This window comes from Podarcis liolepis (genome assembly GCF_965112155.1).
Source record: "Podarcis liolepis genome assembly, chromosome: 5".
Classification (NCBI taxonomy): domain Eukaryota; kingdom Metazoa; phylum Chordata; class Lepidosauria; order Squamata; family Lacertidae; genus Podarcis; species Podarcis liolepis.
The window spans coordinates 65,155,861-65,182,061 of NC_139556.1; the positions used below are offsets into that span (position 1 = coordinate 65,155,861).

Below are 26,201 nucleotides of genomic sequence, written 5' to 3' on the forward strand. Positions count from 1 at the left end.
CCCGCACACAAAGAATCCTAGGGGCTATAGTTTGTTAAAGGTGGTGAGAATTGGAGCTCTGTTGGAGGTAAATTAGAGTGCCCAGGATTAGGGGAGTGAGAGGGACATGCTTGAAATGCATGTGTGAATTGTGCTGAGATGATGAATTGGTAGAGGATACATGTAAAAATATTGAGAAACCAGAAAGGCCTGTGCCCTCAGCTCATGCTTTTGACCAGAGCTATGATGTGCTGGTGAATTTATTATATTATTGTCCAGTCTGCTTCGGTGCCCTTCCTGATAATGCCACTCAGGGTTCAGTCAGTCTCTCCATCTCCTCTGTTCTCCCCTGCCATGTTGTCTCCCTCCTTTCACCACCGTGGGAAATCAGACAGTGCATTTGGCCATTCATGAATGAAAGAGAAATCAAAAACAAACACATCATATTTATAAATGGAGACAGACCGGGTTGGGGGGGACTTCCTGTCTGAAGTGACAGGCAATCTGTGGGAATGAACAGTGTTTTCTTTACTACTATATTAATAATTATTTACATAGCTCGGTTAAGCCTGCAAAGGTCTTTATTATTGCTCATTCATGTCCACCAGAAAGAACCCTCTGAGCTAAAATCATTACTATGTTCATTAGGCAAGAACCAAGTGCCCCCACAGAGCATAGCTATAATTTTGAAGACAGATCTTCCAGGCTTATGGCTAACACCCTATTTCCTAGATAACTTATTCAGCACTTGAAACATGAACTTCAGCCTATCCACTAAGAGACAGATCCACACCAAACATTTAAAGCATATTCAACACACATTTAAAGAACGTGATTTTCTCAAAAGAATCCTGGGAATTGTAGTTTCCCATTACACAGAGCTACAATTCCCAGTACTCTTAACAAATTACAGTTCCCAGGATTCTTTGAAGGAACTCATGTGTTTTAAATGTGCATTGGGTGTGTTTTAAACCATCACAACCTATCTTCCTATATACATAAAAATCTAAGGCTTTCATTGTACAAAATGGTTTACTTACAAAACTTTTCAAAGGTTGGGTTCATGTACTTTTCCATAAAGCAGTCAGAAAAATTGCACAGGCAGTAAAACACTGCTTAGTTACAAGAGGTAAAAGTTTCTAAACTATTGGTAGAGAAAAATGCTAGTTTCAAACTTTGTTCTGGTTTGAAACAAAAGAGGCTAGTTACAGCCATATGCTGGAACAGCCATCTCAGAGCTTCTTACACACTGAAATCCTGGCGGAGATAGACAGATAACAAATGTCTTAATGCACTAATTAAATTCAAACATGCTAGAATTCTATGAGGCTGGAATCCTACAGCCTGGAGACTGACCTCAAGCAAGACAACATGCCATGATGATCATTCCTGCATAGATGTACCAAAAGCAAGTTTGGAAATAAGTCCTCACTCAGAGAAAGTGTCACTTGTTGTATCCTGTTTTTGTGTGTGTTTTAGGAAGTCAGGGAAACAGCAGTCCAGGAGGCAGTACCTGTGTTTCTCTAAGATTCTGAGATGCACCACAGTGATGGGTTGTGGTCGACAGCTCAAAGAAAGCAACAACTCAGTATGCAGCAGCTGGGGTGGGGGAGGGGAGAAGGCAAAGCCCAGGTTAGGGATCAGAAACAAAACTTCCAATATAATAACGTCCTTATAGATTTAGAAATATTGAGTTCTGCTCACCTCCATGTCTAAAAGGTTATAGAAGAGCTGCAAATGGTGCAGAAAAGAGCAGCCAAAATGATCAGGGAGTTGGAGCACATTCCCAATGAGGAACGTTTAAAGCATCTGGGGCCTTTTGCTGCCGGGGGGGGGGGGAGGGAACTCTTAATTTTGTGCTTTCGGCTGTCTCTAGAATCAGTACAGCAGCTGGCAAAATCAATGTAATAGTCTGGGCTGCCTGTTCAGGGCTGGGCCCACCCTAGGCAGAGTGAAACAGCTCCTCGGGCAGCTGATTTTGGGTGTCATGAACAAGTAGCAAATTGTAGGTTATTTAACTTATAGTCATCAATCTTTTCTTTTTTTTTCTTTTTTGCTGCCAGGCACATTAAGAAGCATTTGTGCTTCAAGTGCCAAAATAACTTGATTTGCCTTGGGTAATGCGCACCGAAACTTGGAGGAGGGGGATAATTTGCTGTTCTGCCTCCTGCAGCAATAAGTCTTGGGCCTGCCTTGCCAGCCCCTTCCATACCCAAGGAAGGAAGGAAGGTAGCAGAAATGTAGCTGGATAAAACCTCCTTCAGTGAGGAGCTTGCTGGGGAAAGCAGATCAGATTTTATGAGCTCCCTAGTAAAGGACACACTGCAGTGGGTCTGGAGAGCTTCTCCTTCAGAGTGGGAAAATAGGCAGCAAACTAGGCATGGGATACCTTCGGCTCATGGGACATCTCTGAGGCCATTTTATGCAAGCCATATCCATCTGACATCATGGCCTAACCATCTCACACTATCTCATGCCATACAGGTAAAGGTGTGGCTGTTGGAAATAATTGGAAGGGACCCCAAGGATCATCTAGTCCAAGTGATTCTCTTCCTCAGCTTCCATCACACAGTAGCAAACCCACAGGGGTCCTATCTTCTGCTTTACTGGGGAGAGTCACACAGCCTCTCCAGATTTTCCAACTCTTCCTCTCCCTGAATCACATTGTAAATGAGCCTTCTACAGCTTCATGGGGAAAGGGGAAGGATGGAGCTCATGATTGCCATTCACATTTTCATCGTTCTGTCTGGCTGAAGCCCAGACATGCTGGGAGGCTGGAAGCCTCAATGGCGCCCTTCTGGAGGCTTCACCTGGGGCAGAAACCCTGGCTAGACACCCCCACCCCAGCTACAGCTCTGCTTGTGGGCATTCTATAACTTCACATCAGCTGGCTTAATGCCAAGTAGGGGATAAATAAACAAAGGCAGATCTCTCAGACAGGCAGCTGATGATGGCCAGCTTTTAGCTGATGAAAACCACATCCATCCTTGTCCAGGTCCTATCCTTGGAGCTTCTTCCACAGCCTGCTTAATTAGATACTCTCATCTAGAAAATCTATATGATGGAACAATATTGTGGCAGAAATGAACACACCTCCGTTCTTGATCCATCTGAAGAACATCATCTCTTAATGACTGCAGAATCCATCAGAGGATGCAGACGCCAAAGGAGGACCATCTATTACAGTGAATATTATAAAGCAGCTAGAATCTTGTGGCTTAGAAGAGTTTCTGGGAAATGAGGAGTTTCTTGGAATGTAACAGTGACTCACTGAAAGGATTTACCAGCAAGTAGATCCAGGTTGTTAGACGTTAACAGAGCCCCATAATGTTGGGCAGTTTGCATACTGGAAATGCATGGCGGCTATTGCTTTCATTGTAACTGTTCTCCCTACTCCTTCTATTTCCTTCCAGCCAAATCATCCCCTGTGGCTGAGGAGCACTAATATTTTCTGTTGCACCTATCAATGACAAGGCTTAATTACTCTGAATAACTGTTGTAAGGATAGGGCAGTCTCCTGTTCCAGCACCAGCTCTGCAGGGTAGGCTAGTATGCCTGGAAACTCATCCTAGTCCGTTCTCTCTCTCTCTCTCTCTCTCTCTCTCTCTCTCTCTCTCTCTCTCTCTCTCTCTCTGCTACAGCCATTCATCAATGTATCCAAGGCATTGTGCCCTCCAAGGCATTGTGTAGACCCAGTCGCCTAAGCCATAAGAGAGGTTAACTAGCCTTTGAGTGTGTTCAGAAACCAGTACAGCCCAGTAATCCAATTAAGCAGTTTATTCAAAGGGTAAAAAGGAAGACGAGAGGAGAAGCAGCCAGTATGCTGCTTGTGATACAAAAATACTGGCCTAAATAATCCTACACTTAATCCAAACTAACACTGCAAATTTATGCTGAATGGTCACCTCTAACTCTAACAAACTTCAAGAATATGTTGCAGGTTGGAGGAATGAAGGGCAAATGACACTGTTTGCAACAGTCCACTTTGGGGGGCTTGATTGACAGCTGGTGATACTCCACCAATCACAAGCCAGTCATATTCACCAGGTAGAGGGTTGACAGCTTTTGCAAGTTGGGAGATGGCTATCAGGGCTGCCATATGCCCGGATTTCCCTGGATATTACTGGGATTTCAAATGTGGAATTTCCGAAAAGCGGTACTTTGTCTTTGATCTTAGGCAAGTAAATCGGAAAAAAGCTCAACAACTTTCGGGGTGTCCTGGTTTTCACTTTTTGAAATATGGCAACCCTAATGGCTATCTCAGTGTTGGTTATCACTGAAGTCCCCACACTCCACCTGTTGCTGTGTATTTGGGAACACTGCAGCAAGGATATGCCTGACTCACTCAGGCAGAATGGAGGGCGAGTGATTAGAGCTTTTCTCCACAGCTGGTTTGCTAATCAGTGAAGAACACCCCTCCTCATTCTTTTCCACCCATAGTGTTTATCATCCCCGTAACAGTCATCTTTTTAAACAAAGGCAATAATTATCCACAAATTTACAATTGTTCCTTGTCAGTTACTCCATTCTTTGTTTCACCTTGGTCATACACTCATGGCCTCACCATGCCAGCTGCATGCTGCAAAATCTCTTATTGTTTGTTTGGATGTTTCTGAAAACCTGATGTGAGGCATTTTGACCATATTTGCATAATTCCACCAATGTTTTTCTAGTCTTTCTTCAAAGAGCATGAGCAAAAAAAGGAAAGAAAGATATGCTTTGCTGGTTTAAGGTGTGCTCAGGATGCACACTGTGAAAATAAAAGTTCTCCAAGTGCAGGTCCCTGGTTGTTGACAAAGGGCCAGCCTCTATGTGCCCTTAAATTGTGGTTCTAAAAATGCAAATAGCATCAGGATGGAGGGCTGGAAATTACTGGGATTACAGTATGAAGGGGGGACTTAACTCTTTCCTAAGGAATATTCCTCCTCTGAAGTTGGTATTTGCTATGCAGGGAAATCTCCCATTAACACCTAAGGTCATGACACAGCATCTAATGTATAACACAGCTCCACCAATGAAATACAATTCACATATATCAAGATGCACAGCATGGGTGGGTGTCACGATGACAATAGAACCATGAGCACATAAGAGGCAGCTGGGTGTCAGGGAACTTTTGTGGAAACAGCACTTTGCAAAAAGCAGGTATGGGGAAATTGTGGCCTTCCAGATGTTGAACTACAAGGCTCTGAATCTCTAACCCCTGGCTATGCTGGTGGGGACTGATAGAAGCTGGAGTACCATAGCCACAGGTCCCCCATACTTGGCAAAGAGAAGCACAAGCAGCCAAGGAGAACAATGAAGAGCAGATTATTGACATTAATGTATCCTTAGGTGTCTTGCTGTACTCCAGTCACAAGCGCACATAGGAACTTGTTCCACCCCAGCAGTTATAATGGAGGCTAACAAGGACTGTGGATGCCAGGGGGTGTACCAGTGAGAGTGAGACTATACCTTACAGCAAAATTCCTGAATACCCACAGGGTTTACAATTGTAGTCATTCTCAGGAAAACTCAATCTCTCAGTGGCCACTGGGTCCGGGGACCGTGTACTGATGTGCTGTGTAGCAGCAAACAAGCATAACAGCCCAGAAGGATGTCAAGCATTCTGGTGGGGATCTGCCTCTTTTCCTGCCTCTGTGTGTTTCCACTACTCCCACAAACACCAGGAAAGGCCTTAAGCAGAAGAGTAGGTGGGCGCTGGGGGGAACTCATGAAGAGAGTACTTGAGGATTGGTGTGGGAGGACGAAAGCTGGGAATTTTTCTTCAGTGCAAATTTTAACCCAAAGTGGAAAAGAATTTCAGGGTGTTCAAAGCTCAGCTCTTGTTTGAATTTGATCTGCATCCCTTGTGAAAAAAATTCAGTGCCTCTCTTGCCTTAGGCCCTTATCCCCTCCTGAGTCCTCATGGAACTCAATTTTTCACAAATGAATTTTGTCCATTGCTTTTATCCTGACAACATTCTGTTTATTTTTCTTCCATGCCTGTTATTAAGCCCTCCTGTTTCACAGGGCACTTCCAGATTTTCAGTATTTTCAGGTGGGATTCAATCACCTATGAGCAAATCCAGTTTGTGCAATTAAAGTTGATTTGGAGGACTTGTGTAACAAATCTGCTTCTTCAAAGGATTGAAATTTTGATATAACATTGTCTAAACTCCTCACAAGCAAATCAAAATGAATGTCCTAACTTCTCTAAGAACTAATTAAGATGAATGCTCAGTATTCCAGGTCACCTGGAAATGCCCACAGTTCTTCAAAAAACCAAACATAAACAGCAAAAATAAACTTTTAAAAACCATTGTGAATTCTGCACTGACTGAAATCTTATGCCTTTCCAAAAATTTCCCAGGGGGGCTGTTAAATAGCTTTTGGAAGACAGTCTTCAAAACAAGTTAGCTAACATGTTCTTTTCAGGCTTTTATATATACTTCAAGATGATGGCACCATCGTGTGGTCATTTTTATTTTCTTTCTTTTTTACTGTTAATACTGTAATGGACAAATTAATCTCTGTTGTTACAATTACTATTTTAACCTCATATAACAAAGTAGATATTATTCCAACAGACACATCTTCTTGTGATCCAGATGTAAATATGGAAGGGGACACCATGGTGTAACTGCAATGGCTGACTTCCATTTCTCTCCAACACGCTTTGCCATATGAAAATTGGTTTTTGCTGCTCAGTTTATTGTTGCTCTGACACTGCCCCCCCAAAAACCCCCTATAGGAATCTCTGTCTCTCCACACACACAAGGAGGCACACATTTAAATTCCCCTACAATGCTTCTAGTGCTTTGGTTGCCTTATTCCAGCATAATGCTTATATCAGGGTCCCAGAGGATTGAAATGGGAGGCACCACCAGCAATAGCTGCTGCTAGACTGCCCTCTCTGTCTGCCCTCTCTAAGTCCAGTCAAAGGTGACTATGGGGTGCGGCAGTGGCGTAGTGTGGGTTGTCAGCACCCGGGGCAAGGCAAGTACCGTATTTTTTGCTCTATAAGACTCACTTTTTCCCTCCTAAAAAGTAAGGGGAAATGTGTGTGCGTCTTATGGAGTGAATGCAGGCTGCGCAGCTATGCCAGAAGCCAGAACAGCAAGAGGGATCACTGCTTTCGCTGTGCAGCAATCCCTCTTGTTCTGGCTTCTGAGATTCAGAATATTTTTTTTTCTTGTTTTCCTCCTCCAAAACCTAGGTGCGTCTTATGGTCTGGTGCGTCTTATAGAGCGAAAAATACGGTAATTTGCGCCCCCTAACCCATGGATTTGCGCCCCCTAAACCTAACCCCCAGATGTTGCGGCCGGTGCGGCTGGGCCCCCCCTGCACCCCCCACGCTACGCCACTGGGGTGCGGCACTCATCTCGCTTCAGGCCGAGGGAGCCGGTGTTTGTCTACAGGCAGCTTTCCAGGTCATGTGCAGTGGAACACCATGACGGAAGCCAGAGCGCACGGAAACGCCGTTTACCTTCCTGCCACAGTGGTACCTATTTATCTACTTGCACTGGTGTGCTTTTGAAGTGCTAGGTTGGCAGAATCTGGGACAGAGCAACAGGAGATCACCCCGTTGCACGGATTTGAACCGCTGGCCTTCTAATTGGCATGCCCAAGAGACTCAAGTGGTTTAGACCACAGCGTCATCCACATTCCTGCCAGGATAAAGGACACACCTAGGTGGTGGGATGCTGAAACTCCCCACCTGGAATTGGCACCAGCACCATGCAGTATATTTTTTTCTTTTATTTCCTTTTATTTAACAACTACCCTGTAGAAGAGTACTGGTGACCTCAACAGCTTGCTTAATTTTTAATTGGTCCTAATACTCATATTATGCAACTATTGCTGTTTGGATATTCCCCCCCCCCCAATGGACCAACAAGGCTGATTACTTTAATCAACGATGATTAAAACCAGAGCAGCACAAAAGCTGCTGTCTGACAGAGCTTGCCCTGGGTAAAAGACATATAAATGGGACGAGGAGGACCATAGATCAGGGACAGAGCTCAAGCTTTGCACAGGAGGCAGTGAGGACCACCAAGTAGGATGACTTTCAGAGGATTGGATAAATTAACGGAGCACAAGTCAAGCCTATCAATGGCTATTAGTCACGATGAAGGCTATGGAGGAGGCTCCTTTTACCCTCGTGCAGAAAGTCTGTAGTTTGGTCCCTGGCACCCCTACCCCGTGTCCCCCCCCCCTTAAAATAGATTAGGGAAATGTGATGAGAAAGACTCCTGACTGCTTTATGCTCTTGGAGTGCAAGCCCAAAATCCCAGCTTCAATCCTATGTGTGTCTCCAAGGAGGTAGGGCTGAGAAAGAAAGACTCCTCTAAATCCTTGAAGAGTCACTGAGCTAGACGGATCAACGAGGGGGAGACTTGGCGCAAGGCAGCTTCCATCCCGTGCAATCATAATGCTGTGTAAACCTCCCAAGTCACTCAATTCGATGGCGCGGCGGGCTTATGCTCCTCTTTTCCGCGCGCGAAAGGACAGGGCGCATCGCAGAAATACCGGTACAGTAATCTGAACAGGGAACGCCTGAACTCCCAACGGCTGCTATCGCCGCTGCTGCAGCCATGATGAGGGGCGCCAAAGAGCCTTGTGGGGAGAGGGAGAGCGCGCGCGCGATTGGGCGGCACCTAGAAAGCGCCTTGCCAGCAGTAGAGTATCATTCGCGCTTCGGCGCGGTTGTGATGGTTACGGCTTCCTTGCGGGAGCGCGCGTTCCCTCGGCCCCACCTTTCGGGGGGAGCTGCCTTGTTGTCCCGCCCAGCGCGCGCTCCCGCCCCGTCAGTGAGGAGGGCGCGGGTGGAGACCGGCCTGCGCGCGAGAGCGCGACTGTGCGTGTGTCACGGCGGCTGTGGGTGTGTTTGTTTCCTGTTGAGCTCGGAGTACTGAGGAGAAAGAAGCGCAGTGAAAGCAGAAAAGTGTGTGTGTGTGTGTGTGTGTGTGTGTGAGAGAGAGAGAGAGAGAGAGAGAGAGAGAGTTCCCTGGCGCCAGAAGAAGAGGAAGCCTGGCTTTGCGGGGCGCCTTCTCCGCCATGGGCCGCCACCACTGCCTCCCAGCCTCTCCGCGGCCGCTTCTCCTGCTCTGCGTCCCGCTGCTCTTCGCTGTCGCCCGCGGAGCCCCCACGCCCGGGCCCGGGGAGCAAGCAGGTGAGAGACCTCGGCCTTTCGGGGGCAGGGAGTTGTGGGCGGCCGAGGCAGCCGCGGGAGTTTCCCTCGGCAGCCCCGGGCCCGCTCCTTTCCCCGCCCCTCGCCGCTTTAAAACGCCGTTTGCGCGGCTCTCCGGTGTGGACGTGCCCTTCGTGGCCCCCGGAGGGCCCGTGCGTCCTTTCTCCTCTTCCCTTTCCAAAACGGCGCCTCGTTTCCGACGAGGAGCGGCGCCGCCGGGGCTTGCCGTGATTTGTTTTATTTTGTTGGCTTTATTGCCCTCCGCGACGCGTTGCCGGGGATCCGACGTGTTTTCCTGAAAGTTTGTTTTTATGGCCGCGTACGCACGAGATCTGGAAAGCCCGTTCGAAACGCAGCGATGGGAATGCGCGGGGGCAAACCCTATAAACTATGGGCGTAGCCAAGGGGGGCACCTGCCTCCCCAGTCAAGTACTGTAAAGGATTGAAAATACTTAACTGAGGTTATGACCCTCCCAACATGAAGACGGACCCCCATGTTAAAATACTTAACTGACCAGATACCTAGGTTCCCCACCCCCAAAGTCATGGCTGTGCCTATGCCCTATAACCTAAGGGCTGCAATGTGAAAGGGTGCCTCAGCAATATTGCAGATTGAATCCAAGCATCATTATTATTATTATTTTAAAAAATAGAGATGGAAAATTGTTGTCTTAAAAAGGGGCTTCTTTTTTCTCACATGAAAGGGATTTCCTCCTACCACACATTCCTGCTTCAGAACTACAGTGGCACCTCAGGTTACATACGCTTCAGGTTACAGACTCGGCTAACCCAGAAATAGTACCTCGGGTTAAGAACTTTGCTTCAGGATGAGAACAGAAATCATGCGGCGGCGGCGTGGCAGTAGCAGGAGGCCCCATTAGCTAACGTGGTGCTTCAGGTTAAGAACAGTTTCAGGTTAAGAACGCACCTCCAGAACGAATGAAGTACTTAACCCGAGGTACCACTGTAATTTTTTACACACATGCAAGTTTGATTGCCTAAGATTTATGAAAACTGGTGACAGCTCTAAAAAACTGTACTGGACTTAGCGGCTTGAGAAAGCACTGGTGTAATCAGTGTCTGGTCTCTGTTCTTGTTCGTTTGCATTCCTTAAGTTGGAACCAAAGCATTAGATTTACCTTAAGTGAGCAAGGTTGGTTTCTTTCTGAATTTGAGGCTTATTCATTTGTTCAGTGAGCTAATGTTATGGGTTTGCCAGGCAATAAATAGTTGCAGCAAAACTCCTGATATCCAGCCATGTGATACAGATTAGTTGCTCCTTAGCACACTTTGATCTCTTGATTGTATAAAGAGTTCTATTGGTTAATGTGGGAACTTCAGATCTCTGGAGAAACTGCAAGTCCAAAGTCGGCTGTTGTAGTTCGTTCTGGGCTATTCCTTGTGTGGTCTTGGGATAACAGGGATGCCATTTCTGAATTTCATGATGTAGCAAATTGCTGTATGCAAAAAAGTTTGTTTAGGGTTAAAAATAGTGGGGTTTACCCTTATAAGCATGAATGGCATTGTTATGGTGCTTGTAAAAAGCACCATGCCATATGCTTTGCATACAGAATGTTCAGTCCCCTGTCATCCCCAGTTAGAAAGCTCATATGGTCAATGTCTAACTTAGTATAAGTTAGCCTATATTTCTGGTGTCAGTTTTCACTTGAGTAAAATACATGATAGGATATGGCTATAGCATTGCTTTCGTAGTTTACCCCAGTGACCTGCAATGACTAGTTCATTTGAACTGTGTGTGGGCATAGGGACATTTCACTTCCTTTAACCCAGATGTTTCCTTGGCCAGCATTTGCGACTGAGTTGACAACATTGTACAGATGCTGGAAACCAAGATGAGTGCCCTGTTGCTAAACCACTTCCTTGTAATTGAGCTAAACCAGGCTGTGTCATGTGCTCAGGGTTGTTCTAGAAGACACTTGCTTAGAACTTTATTCTGTAAAGTTGATTGCTAAACATGACCTCATTAATCCAACTGCACAATTGTACTGACACTAATGTCGAATCTTAATGGCATCATATTACACCTACTTTGTGTACCTACCTGAGAGCAGTTCAGCACAGCATATATATACACAAGTAAATAATAGCCATACAGTAGTTTAGAAGTTTCCTCTTTGCCTGAATTTTAATGTCTAAGAAATTAATGTTGCAAATTATGGGAATGAATTTTGGACTGTTTTAATTTTCTGTCCTAAAATAGGAAGTAAATGTTTACAACCATAAGCAACTTGGCTTAGATTCCTGGCATCAGGGAGTCCCACAAACTTCTACAAGTAGAGTTCAGCCTTTTTAAAAAAATAGCAAAATATATTATGGGAGAAAACTGCAGTAGTGAGTGACTAACTTAATGCAGGGGCGTGGGTGGCGCTGTGGTGTAAACCAATGAGCCTTGGGCTTGCCGATCAGAAAGTTGGCGGTTCGAATTCCCGTGATGGGGTGAGCTTCCGTTGTTCGGTCCCAGCTCCTGCCAACCTAGCAGTTCGAAAGCACATCAAAGTGCAAGTAGATAAATAGGTACCGCTCCGGTGGGAAGGTAAACGGTGTTTCTGTGCGCTGCTCTGGTTCGCCAGAAGCGGCTTAGTCATGCTGGCTACATGACCCGGAAAAACTGTCTGCGGACAAACGCCGGCTCCCTCGGCCAGTAAAGTGAGATGAGCACCGCAACCCCAGAGTCGTTTGCGACTGGATTTAACTGTCAGGGGTCCTTTACCTTTAACTTAATGCATTGTCAATTATAAACTAACACATCATTCCTCTACTCTCTCACAATAGGTTGCCAACAGTACACAAATAAAACATGTGAGGAATGCCTGAAAAATGTCACGGTAAGTAGTATACAACTGCAGAATGCATATTGTAACTTGAAATTGTCTATGAGCCTGCTGTGTGCTGTGATGTTAAAGGCCAGCCCAACCCACAACTGTTCAGGCACTCTAGAGTGCATCCACAGGGCTATGCTGTCAACCAAAAGTGAACGGTTCCAGAAACCCTGCAAATGCAATCTTGGTTGTCAAGATAACCCCACGGTTAATTGGAAGTTGTAACCATGAGCTCATATATGTTCATATTCACTTGCTTTGATATAGGCCAATTGGCTTGCTTTGATTTTATCCTTATCTGTGGGCTTGGGGTGCTGGGCTCTGAGCCCAGAAAAGGGGAACTATCTGTAAGATGTGGTTATTTGCCATCTATGCCCTATCTGGTCAAGTAAAGTGATGGAAAGTGCTGGCCAAATTGACGTATGCTGTTTGGGGTATAAAGAATGTATAAACATTTGCTTGGGCCATCTCCTTGCTCCAGTGTCCTTCCCGCATCTGTAAAGGCTGGGAGACCTGGCAGGCTGACTTGTTGAAAGACTACACATCTCTTTTAATAAAGCACTAGAACTGATTGCTCTGGTGCTTTTGACATCCTCCTTAGGTATCTCTGCACCAAACCACTCCCACGAGCCCTCCTTTGGTCTGGTGGATCAGGACCAGGGCTCAACAAATACAATAAAAGGAATAATTCTGCGTGTGCAGTGAGAATGAATGCATCAAATTGTTTCTATTTTTAATGGGGAAGTCTCTTCCAGAATACAAGCTTTGTGTATGCACAGGGAGCTGTTGGCTTAGCACAGGGGTGAGGAATCTTATTACCATTGCCCATGCTGGCAGGGGCTGATGGGGTTTGTAGTCCAACATCTGGAGGGCCATAAGTTCGCCACCCCTGGCTCAGATGCTCCTGCACTACACAACCCACTCTATACATACTCAATAGGATGGTCAGTGATACAGAAACAAGCTTGTTGTGCGAAAATGATCAAATCTTGCTTTCTCAAGTAAGTTTATAACATCCTGTTTCTTTCTATAGGGACCAGTATAATATTACATAAAGCCAAATCATCCTGGGATGAATAGATATGAGGCATAGGCACCACTCTTCATTATACAGTATACTTCAAATAAATTAATTAACTAGTCCCCTTCCTCAACAGATTTAAGTTGCAAGCCTGTGATCTCTTACTTGCAAATTGTATTGTGAAATCCCTCTTCCAATTCTTGAGAAATGTTTCTCAATCAGTTGCTAGTTCGTCCAACTAAAAAGAAATCACTGTTAGTTGACAATAAGTGCAGATTCATGTTTAGGCAAGGAAAGAGGGTTCGTTAAGTACAAAAATTTGAGAGTCAGCATTTTTGAGTTATGTATGAACTGGAGATACCTGAGAAACATCCAATGAGTATTTTGATCTATAATCTACCAGATGTTGCTTCTGAGCAACTTCTCTATGACCTGGACTTGAGCAGGGGTTTTATACAAGTCTCATTGTACTGAAGCATCCAGATCTTGATTTTTCTTGCAGTTGTCTGGCTTTTCATATTGGGAAAATGCAGGAAGACTTATTGCATTCAAGTCCTATTGAAAATTTAGTCAAAATAGTTTTTAAGGATAGCAGAATTTGCTGCCAGTTTTGGACAAATGCACTATTAGTTTATAGAACTTATTTGGACTCCGCTGCCATTCCCTATAGAACTGATGAGGAACCATTTTCAGTCAAAAAGCTGCATTCCCTTCTGGGCAATTACTAAGGGACTACATGCCAGTGTGGGCAGGGCTAGAGGCAGAAGTGTGCATTTTACCTTTATACAGTATGTTTGCTTCTACACACATTCATGCATCACTTTCTGTTTTCACTTCAGGCAAGCAGGAAATATTATTGGAGTTCCAAGGACACATTCCAGCCAGGCAAAAATATTCGAGAGCCAGCTAAGAGAACAGTGGAGGGCTGCATTTGGTGTCCAAGCCTGAGGTTCCCCATCTCTGCTTTATAAACATAAAAAAATTGTACTAACCACCCAGCAAACAGATTAAGCAAAAAATGGCATCTAAATATGAACATGAGGGCTTAATCTGGGAGGGGTGTGTGATGTTGTTGTTTCTATTTGACTGCACAGTCCTTTAATATGCCAGATGCACTGTTTAGAAAGCACTGCAACTATGGAGGCCCTAGAGGTGTACAGTGTATAATTTTGAGTCTTGGTAAAACCACTTCCAATTTGCTGCCTCTTTCTGTAAGAGTCTGAATCTAATGTTAGTCCTTGACCTCTAGGTGCTTTTGACAGGGTACCCTTTGGGTTCACTTGTGCTGATCACAAGAACAGTCTTCCTTGATCACTACAACTTTCTGCTTCTATCTGTGGCCACGTTATACAGTTCATTTACTGATCTATTATAGTTCCCAGTTTCCACATAGTAATATTTTTATTTGGTACTAATCCCATGCATATGTAACAGCCAACTACATATTTTAATGTGGCTGGGATTGTTTTTGTGTGTGGACATGTTAAATGTGATCATGTGTTTAACACAATGAGTAGTTTGTCTCTCTGCTGAATTAAGGGACGCTTGCTTCAATTACAAAGGATTGCAGTTCTAGACGAAACAAGTTTTTATGACCTTTTAAAATGACCTACATTTGATGCTTTTTTAGATGGGATTACTTGGCAATACAAAACTCAAGAGGACCTAGTGCTTCAGTAGTGCAGTGTTGGGACTAAGGTTGAAGCAGTGCTCTTGAATTCTTGGCAATGCCCTCTAGTCAACAAGATTACATAGAAGCAATATTGATAATGTTGGCATACAGTTGTGTTCCTTTCGCTATCCTTGGGCGATACCCAGCTAGTTCATTCTCAGAATAGACTGGTTGAAATCAGTGGCTTGAAGTTACTTAAGTCAACATATTTCAGTGGGTCTCCTCTAAGTATGGATATTGCCCTTCAACTTTATCCTACTCAACTGTTTTGTTTGTTTGTTTATCGGCTTGTTGTATTTTCCACCTCTTCTTTTTCCAGTGTTTATGGTGCAGCAGCAGCAAACAATGCCTGGAATATCCTGTTCGAAATATCCTCCCTCCCAGTTCACTTTGCCAGTTGAGTAAGGCCCGCTGGGGTGTCTGTTGGGGTGAGTAACTTCCAGGAATACTGCATGTGTGTCATTGGCATTGCAATTATCTCTATAAACAATTCCTGGATTGCTTCTTGGATGCAATAAATACTCCTCTTCTCAATAACTTTCTTTAATATTATTTAGGGTATTATAAGTAAACGTATCAGAAGTTTGCAGTCTCCTTGCAACATGGGCAGATCAAGTTACTACAGCTTACAAGTTGATAGAAAGGAATGGAACTCCTTTACTTGCTACCAGCAGCAAAATGTTCCATGACATTATTTTACAGGCAGAGATTTTTTCCCCTGGGTTTTTTTTCTGGATTAAACAGCAAATCATTACTGCAGCAAGATCATGGGGATTCTTTCTAGTTACGTTCCTATATCACAGCAAAGATATTAGCATTTTTAGTGGTTAGCTAGGTGTTACTAGGATAAGCAGAGTATGATGATGCTTCTCCCAGTGTTTTGGTAATTAGAAGGTAAGCAACTTCTGAACATGAAGATTCCATTATGCATTTTGTGTTCAATAGTTTTGGATAGTAAATGCAACTTGTCCTTAAAAAAGAAAATTTAAAGCTATTGTGGTAGCAGAAGGCTCAGCATTATAGATGTCCTTTAGAGGACATTGCCCATGCAGTGGCTCATTTGTATGAAGCTGCTGCACTGCGTTTGTCCTCCATGCTTTAACTTGGCAAGTTTGCAGTGATTTGTGTAGAATAACTTTAATTTTGAAATAAATGACTTAGGCCTATTTTAAATTCACAGTTTGTTTTTTGGCAAATGACTCACTCACTACTTTTCTTATGTTCTATATTTCAGTGAATTTTGAAGCTCTCATAATTACAATGTCTGTGGTGGGAGGAATAATCCTTATTGCTCTTTGTGTTTGTTGCTGTTGCTGCTGCAGGAAAAAAAAGAGCAGAAAGCAAGTATCTGAACATGTTCTTATTTTTTTATACTGTAAATATCCTTACCTTAATGACACCCCTCAAGTTATGGCATACCTAATTATACATATCCTAAATGCTCTTGTTTTGTGCAGACCTGATAAGGAGGATGAGAAAGTTGCCAGAGAGAGAGAGCAGAGAAGAGTAAGACAGGAAGAAAGGTAAGTTGCTGTCAACCTACAGATGTTGTCAGGCCTGCTGCTACCTTCCCTTTTGATGTTAAGACCAGATGTTTGCAGAAAACATCTGGAGTAACAGACTGTTGCAGGTGCTCTTTATACATTATTCCTCTGTTGTAATACTTAACGTGTTGGCCTTGGAGGACTCCAGTGTTTATAAGCATCTGGAATTATATTGTAACCTGCTTGAAGGTCCTATTGATGAAAAGCACTTTGAAGATTCTATTGGTCAAGAGACAGGGTATAAAATTAATCTTGAATGTAGGTAGTTGGGAGCTGTCTTCTCACTAACATAATTTCCTGCCTACACAGGAGAAAAAAATGTATACAAAATTATTCTAAATTGCAAACATCCCATGACATGTTATCTTTCTTGCAGGAGAGTAGAGATGAAATCAAGGCATGACGAAATCCGGAAAAAATATGGTAAGTGCCAATAGCTAGCTGTCAAATGCATAAGATGCTTCATCTTAGTGTGCTATATATCAACATGTGATAGTTACCACTTCAACTCATTACCCGAAGGAATGGTGTCCCAAAGGGAACACCCTCCCACCAGATGTCAAAGAGAACAACCACTACCAGGCTTTTAGAAGACATCTGAAGGCAGCCCTGTTTCGGGAAGCTTTTAATGTTTGATGTATTATAGTATTTTAATATTCTTTTGGAAGCCGCCCAGAGTGGCTGGGGAAGCCCAGCCAGATGGGCGGAGTATAAATAATAAATTATTGTTATTATTATTATTTTTGACTGGCCTTGGTAACCAAGCCAAAAAAACCCTGATTGCCAGCAATCTCTCTCTCCCATCTGTTGCACCTCCACACAGATGTCCGGAAATAAACCCTGCTCCCTAAGTAAGGGTACAAAACTGACTGGAGTTTATGTTCTCTAAGCGTATCATTTAACTGATTTTGCTTAAACGGTAATTTGAGTGTTGATAATTCTGATAAGCTGTCGTCAGCTTTTCCTTATTATTAGATCAGTACCCCTGACACAACAAACAATCAGTTCTGGGTTAAGCCAAAATGTTATAAAACATAATTTATTGTATTATAACTCTTTAAAATACTTGTCCAAAAACATGTTGCAAGAAAGGAGTTGTTGGGGTTTTTTTAACCAGATGCCACATTGTGTGGAATATTTGGATAGGCAAACTACAGTGGTGCCCCACAAGACGAATGCCTCGCAAGACGAAAAACCCACTAGACGAAAGGGTTTTCCGTTTTTCGATGCGCTTCGCAAGACGAATTTCCCTATGGGCTTGCTTCGCAAGACGAAAACGTCTTGCGAGTCTTGCAATTTTTTTCGCTTTCCCCCCTTTTTCTAAGCCGCTAATAGCCTTTTAGCCGCTAAGCCTTTAATAGCCGCTAAACCGCTAATAGCGCTAAGCCGCTAATAGGGTTGCTTCGCAAGACGAAAAAACCGCTAGACGAAGAGACTTGCGGAACGGATTATTTTCGTCTTGCGAGGCACCACTGTATTGAGAAATGCAGTTCACTAGACTTTGATCCTGCCCCCTACTTTCATGAATACTGGCAGCCACTTTTCATCACCTCCCTCGGCTACTTCCTTTTCATATTTGCCCCTCACCAATATCTTTGATCTCTGTGTTCTAACCAGATGTTATTTTTTTCCAGGTTTGTTTAAAGAAGAGAACCCATATGCCAAATTTGAAAACAACTAAAATTTCTTTTGAAAAGCCAAAGTAAGCTCTGCCAGTGCTGTCTATAGAATGTGTAGTACAGCTGCTAAAAGATCCAGTAAATTAGATGCCTTAATTGCAAATGGAAAATTGGTCTTACTAGAAGACAGCTGTTAATAAGCAGCAAGATAAACGAACAAGCCAAACATACCTCTGAAAACCAGATGGCCTAGCAGGCTGGAGATGTTAGATTTTTCTTCTTTCTGTCCTGCAGGTGTCTGTGCTCTTACATAGTATAGCATAACCTTTGTTTGCTGGTCAAATCTTGTAACAAATTTGTTCATGAAGTGGAGAGGGACAGTGCACATTTCTTCTTGTCAATCTTTTCTATGGTCAACAAATTATAGCTGTTTTTAATTGAAGGCTAGGAGTTGGGTGGTCATATCAAAAAACGAGGTGGGTAGGCTATGTGAAAGGAACATAAGCTTTAATTGTGCCACTAGCAAAAAGTGCCTAAATTGATCTTTAAAAACATTTTGTTTGCAGCACAGATGTTTTTATAGTGTGATTGTGAAGGTTTGCACTTTTATATATGAATACTACTTTTTCTTCTGGACTACGTATGCATGTTCCTTCTGTTCCTTTGCCTCTTTTAAATCACTTCAACTACAGAAATAGTTAGACTGATTTATGTTAGTAACAGTGTGATACGAACGCTTTACTGGTGCTGAGTAAATGGCTGCTTGTATTGGAATTTTAAAGGCTCTTCTTATATTTAAGAACTTTGTACTGCTTGTAATTATCTGAAGCAATGTATAATCTTGGAAAGAATGTCCTTAGTAACCAAATCAGAAGAATGAAAAGGTTCCTTTTTTGAAGTAAAGAACCATAATGAAGCCTTGGGGTTGATTTCTGCTGCCTAGAGTAAGGCCTGCCAATACAATATTTGGCTTGATGCAATAGCCTGTTTTTCTTCAGGCTGTTCTACGTCAAGAGTCCTATGCACTGGAGTTTCTTTATAAAGACAGATTAATAAGGAAAGTAACTTCTTATTGTTTACTGTCAAGTGGAAGAGTGGATTAAAACAAAACCGTGAAATAATGATTTGGAGGACTGGCTACACTTCGAATGTATAAAGTTTGTTTCCAAGGAAACTTTAAACACTACATTTGCCTGGAGTGAAATAGCACCTAGGTCATAAACACAGAACTTGTGAAAAATGTGGAATGATATTTTCATTTCCCCCACCCCAAAATTGAAAGCATTAGCTAGTATAGAGAAATTAAATGTCTGATTTTCATGCCCACACCCTTCTAAAAACACACATACATATGGAGGTATATTAGTTACTGAAGTAGTAAGATTCCATTGTAATCGTAAGCTTTTTATATATGTTGTCAAAGTCACAAACACATATAATACTTTGTATTCATTTAAATATCTTTACTCTTCTGTTGACATCTTAAAAAAACAAGTTGAAATCTGCCGAAATTTGCCGACAATGCGTAGTAAATTCCAGAAATACAGGATATTGTTTTATAAAAACTTTCATACAATTATTCTGCCATATTAACAAGTAAAATGAATTATTTACTGTAGCAAAATTTGTAATTATTTACATAATAAAATAAATATTTAATATCTTACATCTCTTGGCATTCTCTAATTCTGTTGCCCTCTTAAGCAAATATAAATAATAGGAATTATTGTACCACATGGCCATACAATCTCCTTTTTCTGAAGAATATGAGTACGAGTGGGGAGGGATGTCAGCATCTGAAGAAAGTGTTTTTTAGTGACAGAATCACAAATTTGAAAACTAAAAATGCTTAAGGCTTATGCTGACTGGTGTGTGTGTGTGTGTGTGTGTGTGTGTGTGTGTGTGTGTGTGATCTCTCCTCAAAGAGAGGGTATGACTGGCTGAAACTCTGAACAGGCTCCCACACTGCAATGTTTTGTGGCATACATGCACATACATGCATAACATCCTCAGGTTGTTGGGGCTGCTAGCCCCAACAAAGCCTGCTAGCAATATATAACATAGTGGAAGATGGCTTTGAGATGGGAAGCGAATGGAATGTGTCCTTTATTCCTTCCTACTCTGCCCTAATGGTCAGGGGTCTCTTTATCTTTACCTTTACTCTGCCCCAAGAGGGCAGAACAATAATACCTTTTGGGGATGGGGATACACTGCAACATTCCACACAGCATGTTCGCCTTGCTCAGTTTATCCACGTATATGGGCTATCTACATGACTTAGTAATCTAGTTAGTCTTTACAATACTACAAAGATCTCACTACTTTACGCTGGCTGTTCTAAAATTCTAATACATGTTCTTATTGCCTGGATTACTGTAATGTCTTGGTTCCAGTTTCTCACTCTAAATGTCTTCTATCCTCAGCTCTGTGGCCATCTAATATTTTGCTCACTGTTTAAAAGCCACACCACTGCACCATTCATTCACTCTTTTTGCATTTTGTTCAAACTTCTTAGTATTGGCTCTTCTTTCATCTCAACACTAGTCATATTTATTTCATGTAATACAGAGGTAGGGAACCTGTAAGACGCTGGCAGGGGCTGATTAGAGTTCAGCAATTCTGGAGAGCTACAGGTTTCCCTGTTCCTGATCTAATACTGACTTACCTGCTTAACCTCTAGTTTCTTGTGCCATTTATTTCTGCCAGTTCTCTGCAACAGTTCATGCACCTAGTGCATGCATCTGTCTTCCATTATTATTATTATTAAAATTTGTATACTACCCTATACCCACAGGAAGTTCACAGAGTAAAATATGAATATAAAACCACAAAACATACAATCAAAACAAAAACTAATACCCCCCCCCCACATTTTTAAAGAGCAATAAAAGCTACCTAAATGTCTCCTCTTCTATCATTCCTATCTTGACATTTTAACAGTCTTCCCTTCAGTCTTCCCTCTTCCTAGATTTCTGCATTGTGCCCAATATTTAACAAACTTCCCATCTTGTTTGTTGCTTCTAATATACGTACAACACTTATGAAAAGCACTTCATTAAAAAATGACATACAGTGAGGCTGTGTGCTGAGTGACAGTGCAGTCCTACAGGTATCTACTAAGAAGCCTTATATGGCACAATAGGGCTTACTCCTTACAACAGAGCAGGGGTGGGGAACCTGCCCCCCTGTATATGTTTTTTGGGAGTACACTTCCCATTATCCCTGACCATTGGTTATACTGACTGAAGCTGATGTGAGTTGTCGCTCAACATCTGGAGGGCCAGAGATTCCTCAGCCATGATTAAGGACATAGGATTTCAGCCTGAGAGAGGGTCAAATAACACTCATCTGACTGCTTTCAAGATACTCTTTGGGAAGAGATCAATGAGTTTTTATCCTACTTAAAATATTTTGTACCTCTTCAGGGTGAACTACCTCACCACCCCAATGAATCCCTCTCCTCAAATATTAGTTCCATCTCAAAGGAAACCATTGGGGACGTTTTAGAAGTTTTGGAAGTTAACTACCCAATGGGGAAATATTTCCCAGTTGTCCCAAACCAAATTTAGGTACATATTGTTCCTTAGTAAAGGGGGAATAGTTGCATTAGGCAGAGGGCGTCAGGACTACTGTAGTTAGAACTGATAATCTTTTCTCTACATCGCAGATTGCAGAGAAGGCACAGATGAAAGAAGCAGTGTTTATATGCCACACTCTAGAGTTTTGAAAGAAAACCAGAAGTTAAAAGATTTATTTACCATACAAAAAACTTTCAGTCAAAGCCATAACTTATGCTTTTGATCAAATTAACAAGACGCGACATGATCAATGTCTCCACTTCCTTGAAATTGCCTCAGAACTCCCAACAAGGCACCATTGTTTATGTTGCACATATCCAAGGTACTTATTAAGATGTTTTGCCACAACTACTGGTGCAACATACAGTGCAGCGGTTGCCCAACTTACTGGATTAGCAGTCACATAACACAAAATGGCTGTCACGGGGGAGGAGCACAGTGTAACAAAATTGTCATTGCTGATTCCCCTTCTCCCTCGACCTCACAAATGCAGAGGTCTGCACACATACAACACTGTTAAGAGGCTGCACACACATAACTGTTAGGAAGATTTGTTCGTAAGGACACATTCCCCAATACCAGGAGGGAGAAAAGGTTCCGACCCCACACTCACTACACACACAAAAACCAGAGACAGATGCATCTCTCTCTCTCTCTCATGCACATACATGCACCTCTTTCTCTCTGTCCAAGTGCATCTCTCTCACAGTTCATGCATACAAACAGATCACACACACACCTCTCTTCCTCTCTGACACAGATCCACCCATAAACCTTTCCCTCTCTGCCCAAAGAATCTCTCTCAGTCTTACTCTCTCACATACACCCCATTTTGAAGCTGCCCTACACCAGTGTTTCCCAACCAGTGTTCCGCGGCGAGACGTTGCCTGGTGTGCCGCGGGAAAAATTAAAAAATTCGAAAGATATCCGGAGAGGCGGCCTTCAGGCGAGTTTTAATTTTAATTTTCCTTCTCCCACTTAATGCCCCACGCTCGCCCGAGCAGCTTGCAGTCCTCGGTAACCACGGCGACCCGAGGGAGGGGAGGGAACAGGGAAGTTGAGGGCGGCGGCGAGCCGCGATGACGTCAGTGGGCCGCGCCGCCTCGCCCTGGCACGGTGTGAGAGCCCCGGCTAGTGGCGCAAGCTTCGGAATAAGTGGGATCCGCGTGCGCGAGACCGAGATCGCGGGTAAGGAGCTCAGCCCTGGGCAGGAGGAAGCGGGGCCGCGCGTGCGGGCCACATCCCCACAGAGAGCGAGCCTCCCCCGGCCCACCACTCCGGGCAGGTCCACTCGCATGAGGGGGCGGCGATGGCAATGGCCGGCAGCTTGCCTGCAATGCCATCCCTCGAGCAGGCGAGGAGCCCGGAGGCTACCAGATGCGAGTCCTCTTTCCCACCCTGCTCGGGAGTCCAGAGCACTTGGTCGCATTCAGGATCTAGAGTGGGGAAGCGGGGCTTGTGTCTGGGCTGGACACATTGGGCTGCCTGTGCCGCTCGACCTGCGGGGAGAAATCAGGGTGGGAGTCACGACCGTGAGGCAGGGCTGCCAAGTGTGGCAGAAGAGGACACGGCCGTCGCACCTGTCCTTAGGTAGGAGCTTCTTCCGTGTCGACCTGCTGCCCTAAAGTCTTGGCTTTTTTCTTGGCTTTTTGGCGGTTGGCACAGAAGGAAGGCAAGGGGGAGGGGGAAAAATTGAAACTTACACTTTCGTGCGTCCCTCCCGGCGTGACGCTGCGCGCTGACGTCACGGGGCTGTAATGGTGGTGTGCCTCAAGATTTTTTTCATGAAACAAGTGTGCCTTTGCCCAAAAAAGGTTGGGAAACACTGCCCTACACACACATGCAAGTCTCCCCACAGGTGAAGGAAAGTGCCTGTTGCCTCAACCCCACCCAGTTCATCCCCTACAAATACACAAGGGCTGTGCTTTTTTTCTGGGGGCATGTGGGGGTACGCATACACCTAAACATTTTGTCAATCTAAGTTTGGCCTCTTGAGGGGCAATATTTCAATATGAGTAGGAAAATGAGAGGACTCCTAAACATTTTGGAAGGAAAAAAAGCACTGCACAAGAGCCACCAAACTAGTACCCACAGGTGTCATGTTGGTAACCCCTGATAATAATGGGTGACTTGATGGTGATAAATATACTCAGTGTATCTAAAAGGGAAACTAGAATTCAGGAATTTGCTTCTTGTTTGGCAAAAGTGCAATTTCTCATTGTCTGAAATTCCCTTATGTTATGTTAGTTGTCTCTTCTCCCGCTGCCTGTCAAATATGGGGTGGTCACTGATATCCCACTCGTGCACAAAACTTGAATAATTGAATTCTTTCTTAGTTCTTCCTAAACCAATCATAGCAGAAGGAGACACTGATGCTGGGCCAAATGAGCCAATGATCTGACCCAACAGGGTTGTTTAGGGTCATGGAGGCAACCTGTGTGGCCTTGATCCCCATCAGATATGGCTGAGTGGATACCATTGCTATGGTTGGTTTACTGCCCTGTTTTGTTATGAAAGTAAGTCACCTTCCGTTATCTTCTAAAACCTTCCCAATTCTAAGCATATTTGCCAGGAAAAAAGTACTGGACTGTACTGTACTAACAGGACTGTAAAAAATCCTCTTAGATAAGTGGAATGCCTTTTTTTTTTTTTTTTGGCCTTTGTTTTCTTCATACCAATTTCTTGTCTGCATTCAGTGTCATTCAGGTATAGCAAATTTTCCGACAAACTACTTGGCAGAAGTAGTAGTCTATCTATTTGTATGGCTGTTAAGAATGTATTTGTGTACCAGAGTACTGGAATTTCTGCCTCTGTAGAGGTGAATTTGGCAAGTCAATATAAATGTGCAAACATCTGGAAATAATTTGTCAGATTTTATTTTTAATAATATGGAAGTTGCCAAGAGAAATATTAATTCTGTGATCTATGAAGATTCTTTGTTGCTTTCAAGAAACAATTTTTACTTATAAAGCAAAGGACTTAGTGGCTTGGCTCAATAGATCTCTGGGAGCCTTTACAAGTGGCCACAAGAACACTCTCAAATGCTCTTTTAATTCTAATCTGGCTTCATATTCATGAGAGATAGTAAGATACCTTTTAGAGTTGCATATAGCACTAGTGAATATTGGAAATGTGAAATGAGAAACTCAAGTCTATTATTTTTATAAAATAGCATTTCATTTGTAAATGTGGCTTTTTTAACAAAAAGGTTCAATTTTCTGTGAGAATGATTAATTACTCTAGTTTCAGCAAAAAGACATACGCTTACACAAATTCTTATTGCTGAAAATGAAAGAGTAATTTCTGCACCTTTTCTAATTTGGATTAACTAATTCCTTAGCTAGTGATCTCTAATAGCTTTCCCAGATGATCAGATCAATGTCATCCCATGCCATTTGTAGTCTTTGTAGTGTGAACTTGGAATAGCCTTACTGCCTCAAGTGAAATATCCATGCCTCGTTTTCTTTCCTAGTCATAAATATGGATACTGCACATAAAGTACAGCGTGGTTGTTCAGCTTATTAAGAGCCAGAGGAGCAATTAGGGGCACTGAAATGTTAAGAGACATGAAGCTGATATGAGGCTTTTCCAGAGTTTGTGCTTAAAGAGTTTCAGCTCCTTTGGGGGTCCAGCCTTTGCAGCATGGGTGCACCTTGGCATAATTTCAAAATTGCTCTGCAACACTTCAGTTCAGACCGCTGGCAAGAGTGATTTGTCTATCACATGGCGGCTTGCTGTTGAAATAGAGCAAGGAGAGAAAGAAGGGGTGGACCCACTATTGGCTTCAATCCTTGCTATGTATTGCCTTGCTCAGGGAATGCAGCAAAAAACGTTCTTTGATAGGCTAAATGCTGATGTGAGAGACAAAATATTTATTTCAACTATTCTGAGTCCACTTAACACTACGGTCTCTAAGTGGTGTACCCTAAGTTTACAAAAATAATATAACAGATATAAAATCAGTTAAAATTACCATAAAATCAGAAAACTTGTATAAAAAAATCTGCTTAAAAAGTATTCACCAAGCACTGGAAGTTCAGCAGGTAGGTATGATGTTGCTCTGGCACTATGACCCTTCTCCACAGTTTTCTGTGCTTTAAGCTAACTTTGAGCTGTTGTGGCCCACTGTAGCTTAATCCAAGTTGTAAACTGTTTATAGATTCATAGAATCGTAGAATTGGAAGGTACCCAAAGGGTCATCTATTCCAACCCCCAGCAATGCAGGAATCTCAACTATAGTTAATACATGACTCGTCTCTGATGGCAAGTAATGTGGGGTTGTTGTTGCTTTTTTTATTTACTGTCTTTCATCATTTCATTATTAGATTGTATTTGTAAACCACATTGTTGGTTTTTATTTCAGCCAAGCAGTTTATAAATTTTATGAAATAAATATTTTGCATTTTGCCTAGTTTGTTGGCCTGCCAGGAAATATTTAGCTGTCACGAATGAATGAAGCGTTTCCACAGCTTTTACAACCAAGGTAGGCTTGAAGCGCAGCAGCTAAAAGGTCCTTATGTGAATACGTGTGGAAACAGAAGGCGACTTTGTGTATGAGAGCAGATGCGCGATGCCTCGAGTCTATTTCTATGATCGGCTTCTTAGGCCCATGACGTTATATCCCCGAACAGGTCACATAGGGGGGCTATGGAGGGCGACCCTCCTCCATTCCCCAGGGGGACTTTTGTATTCCTTTTCGGAAGCCTTCGCCCCGCCCCCTCCTTCCTCCCGCGCCCTGACGTGGCTCCTCCCCTTCCCCATCCCCCCACCCACCCG

The 26,201-nt window shown here is 43.2% G+C and overlaps 1 protein-coding gene and 1 long non-coding RNA gene across 2 annotated transcripts; one reads left to right on the top strand and one right to left on the bottom strand.

Moving 5' to 3' along the window:
* Positions 1 to 239: 239 nt before the first annotated feature.
* Positions 240 to 6,876, bottom strand: LOC310708393. Its single transcript, XR_014526992.1, has 4 exons — positions 5,434 to 6,876; positions 3,073 to 3,156; positions 1,336 to 1,578; positions 240 to 347 (listed from the first exon to the last, which is right to left on the bottom strand). It is a non-coding gene; the product is annotated as an uncharacterized lncRNA (long non-coding RNA).
* A 1,623-nt stretch (positions 6,877 to 8,499) lies between these two features.
* On the top strand, positions 8,500 to 19,513 carry PTTG1IP (PTTG1 interacting protein). The gene is made up of 7 exons (XM_083506662.1): positions 8,500 to 9,133; positions 11,945 to 11,997; positions 15,004 to 15,112; positions 15,919 to 16,024; positions 16,142 to 16,207; positions 16,605 to 16,651; positions 17,863 to 19,513. Exons 1-7 carry the CDS (start codon positions 9,019 to 9,021, stop codon positions 17,907 to 17,909), a joined length of 543 nt encoding a protein of 180 aa, XP_083362788.1. The 5' UTR covers positions 8,500 to 9,018; the 3' UTR covers positions 17,910 to 19,513.
* The last annotated feature ends 6,688 nt before the right edge of the window (positions 19,514 to 26,201 follow it).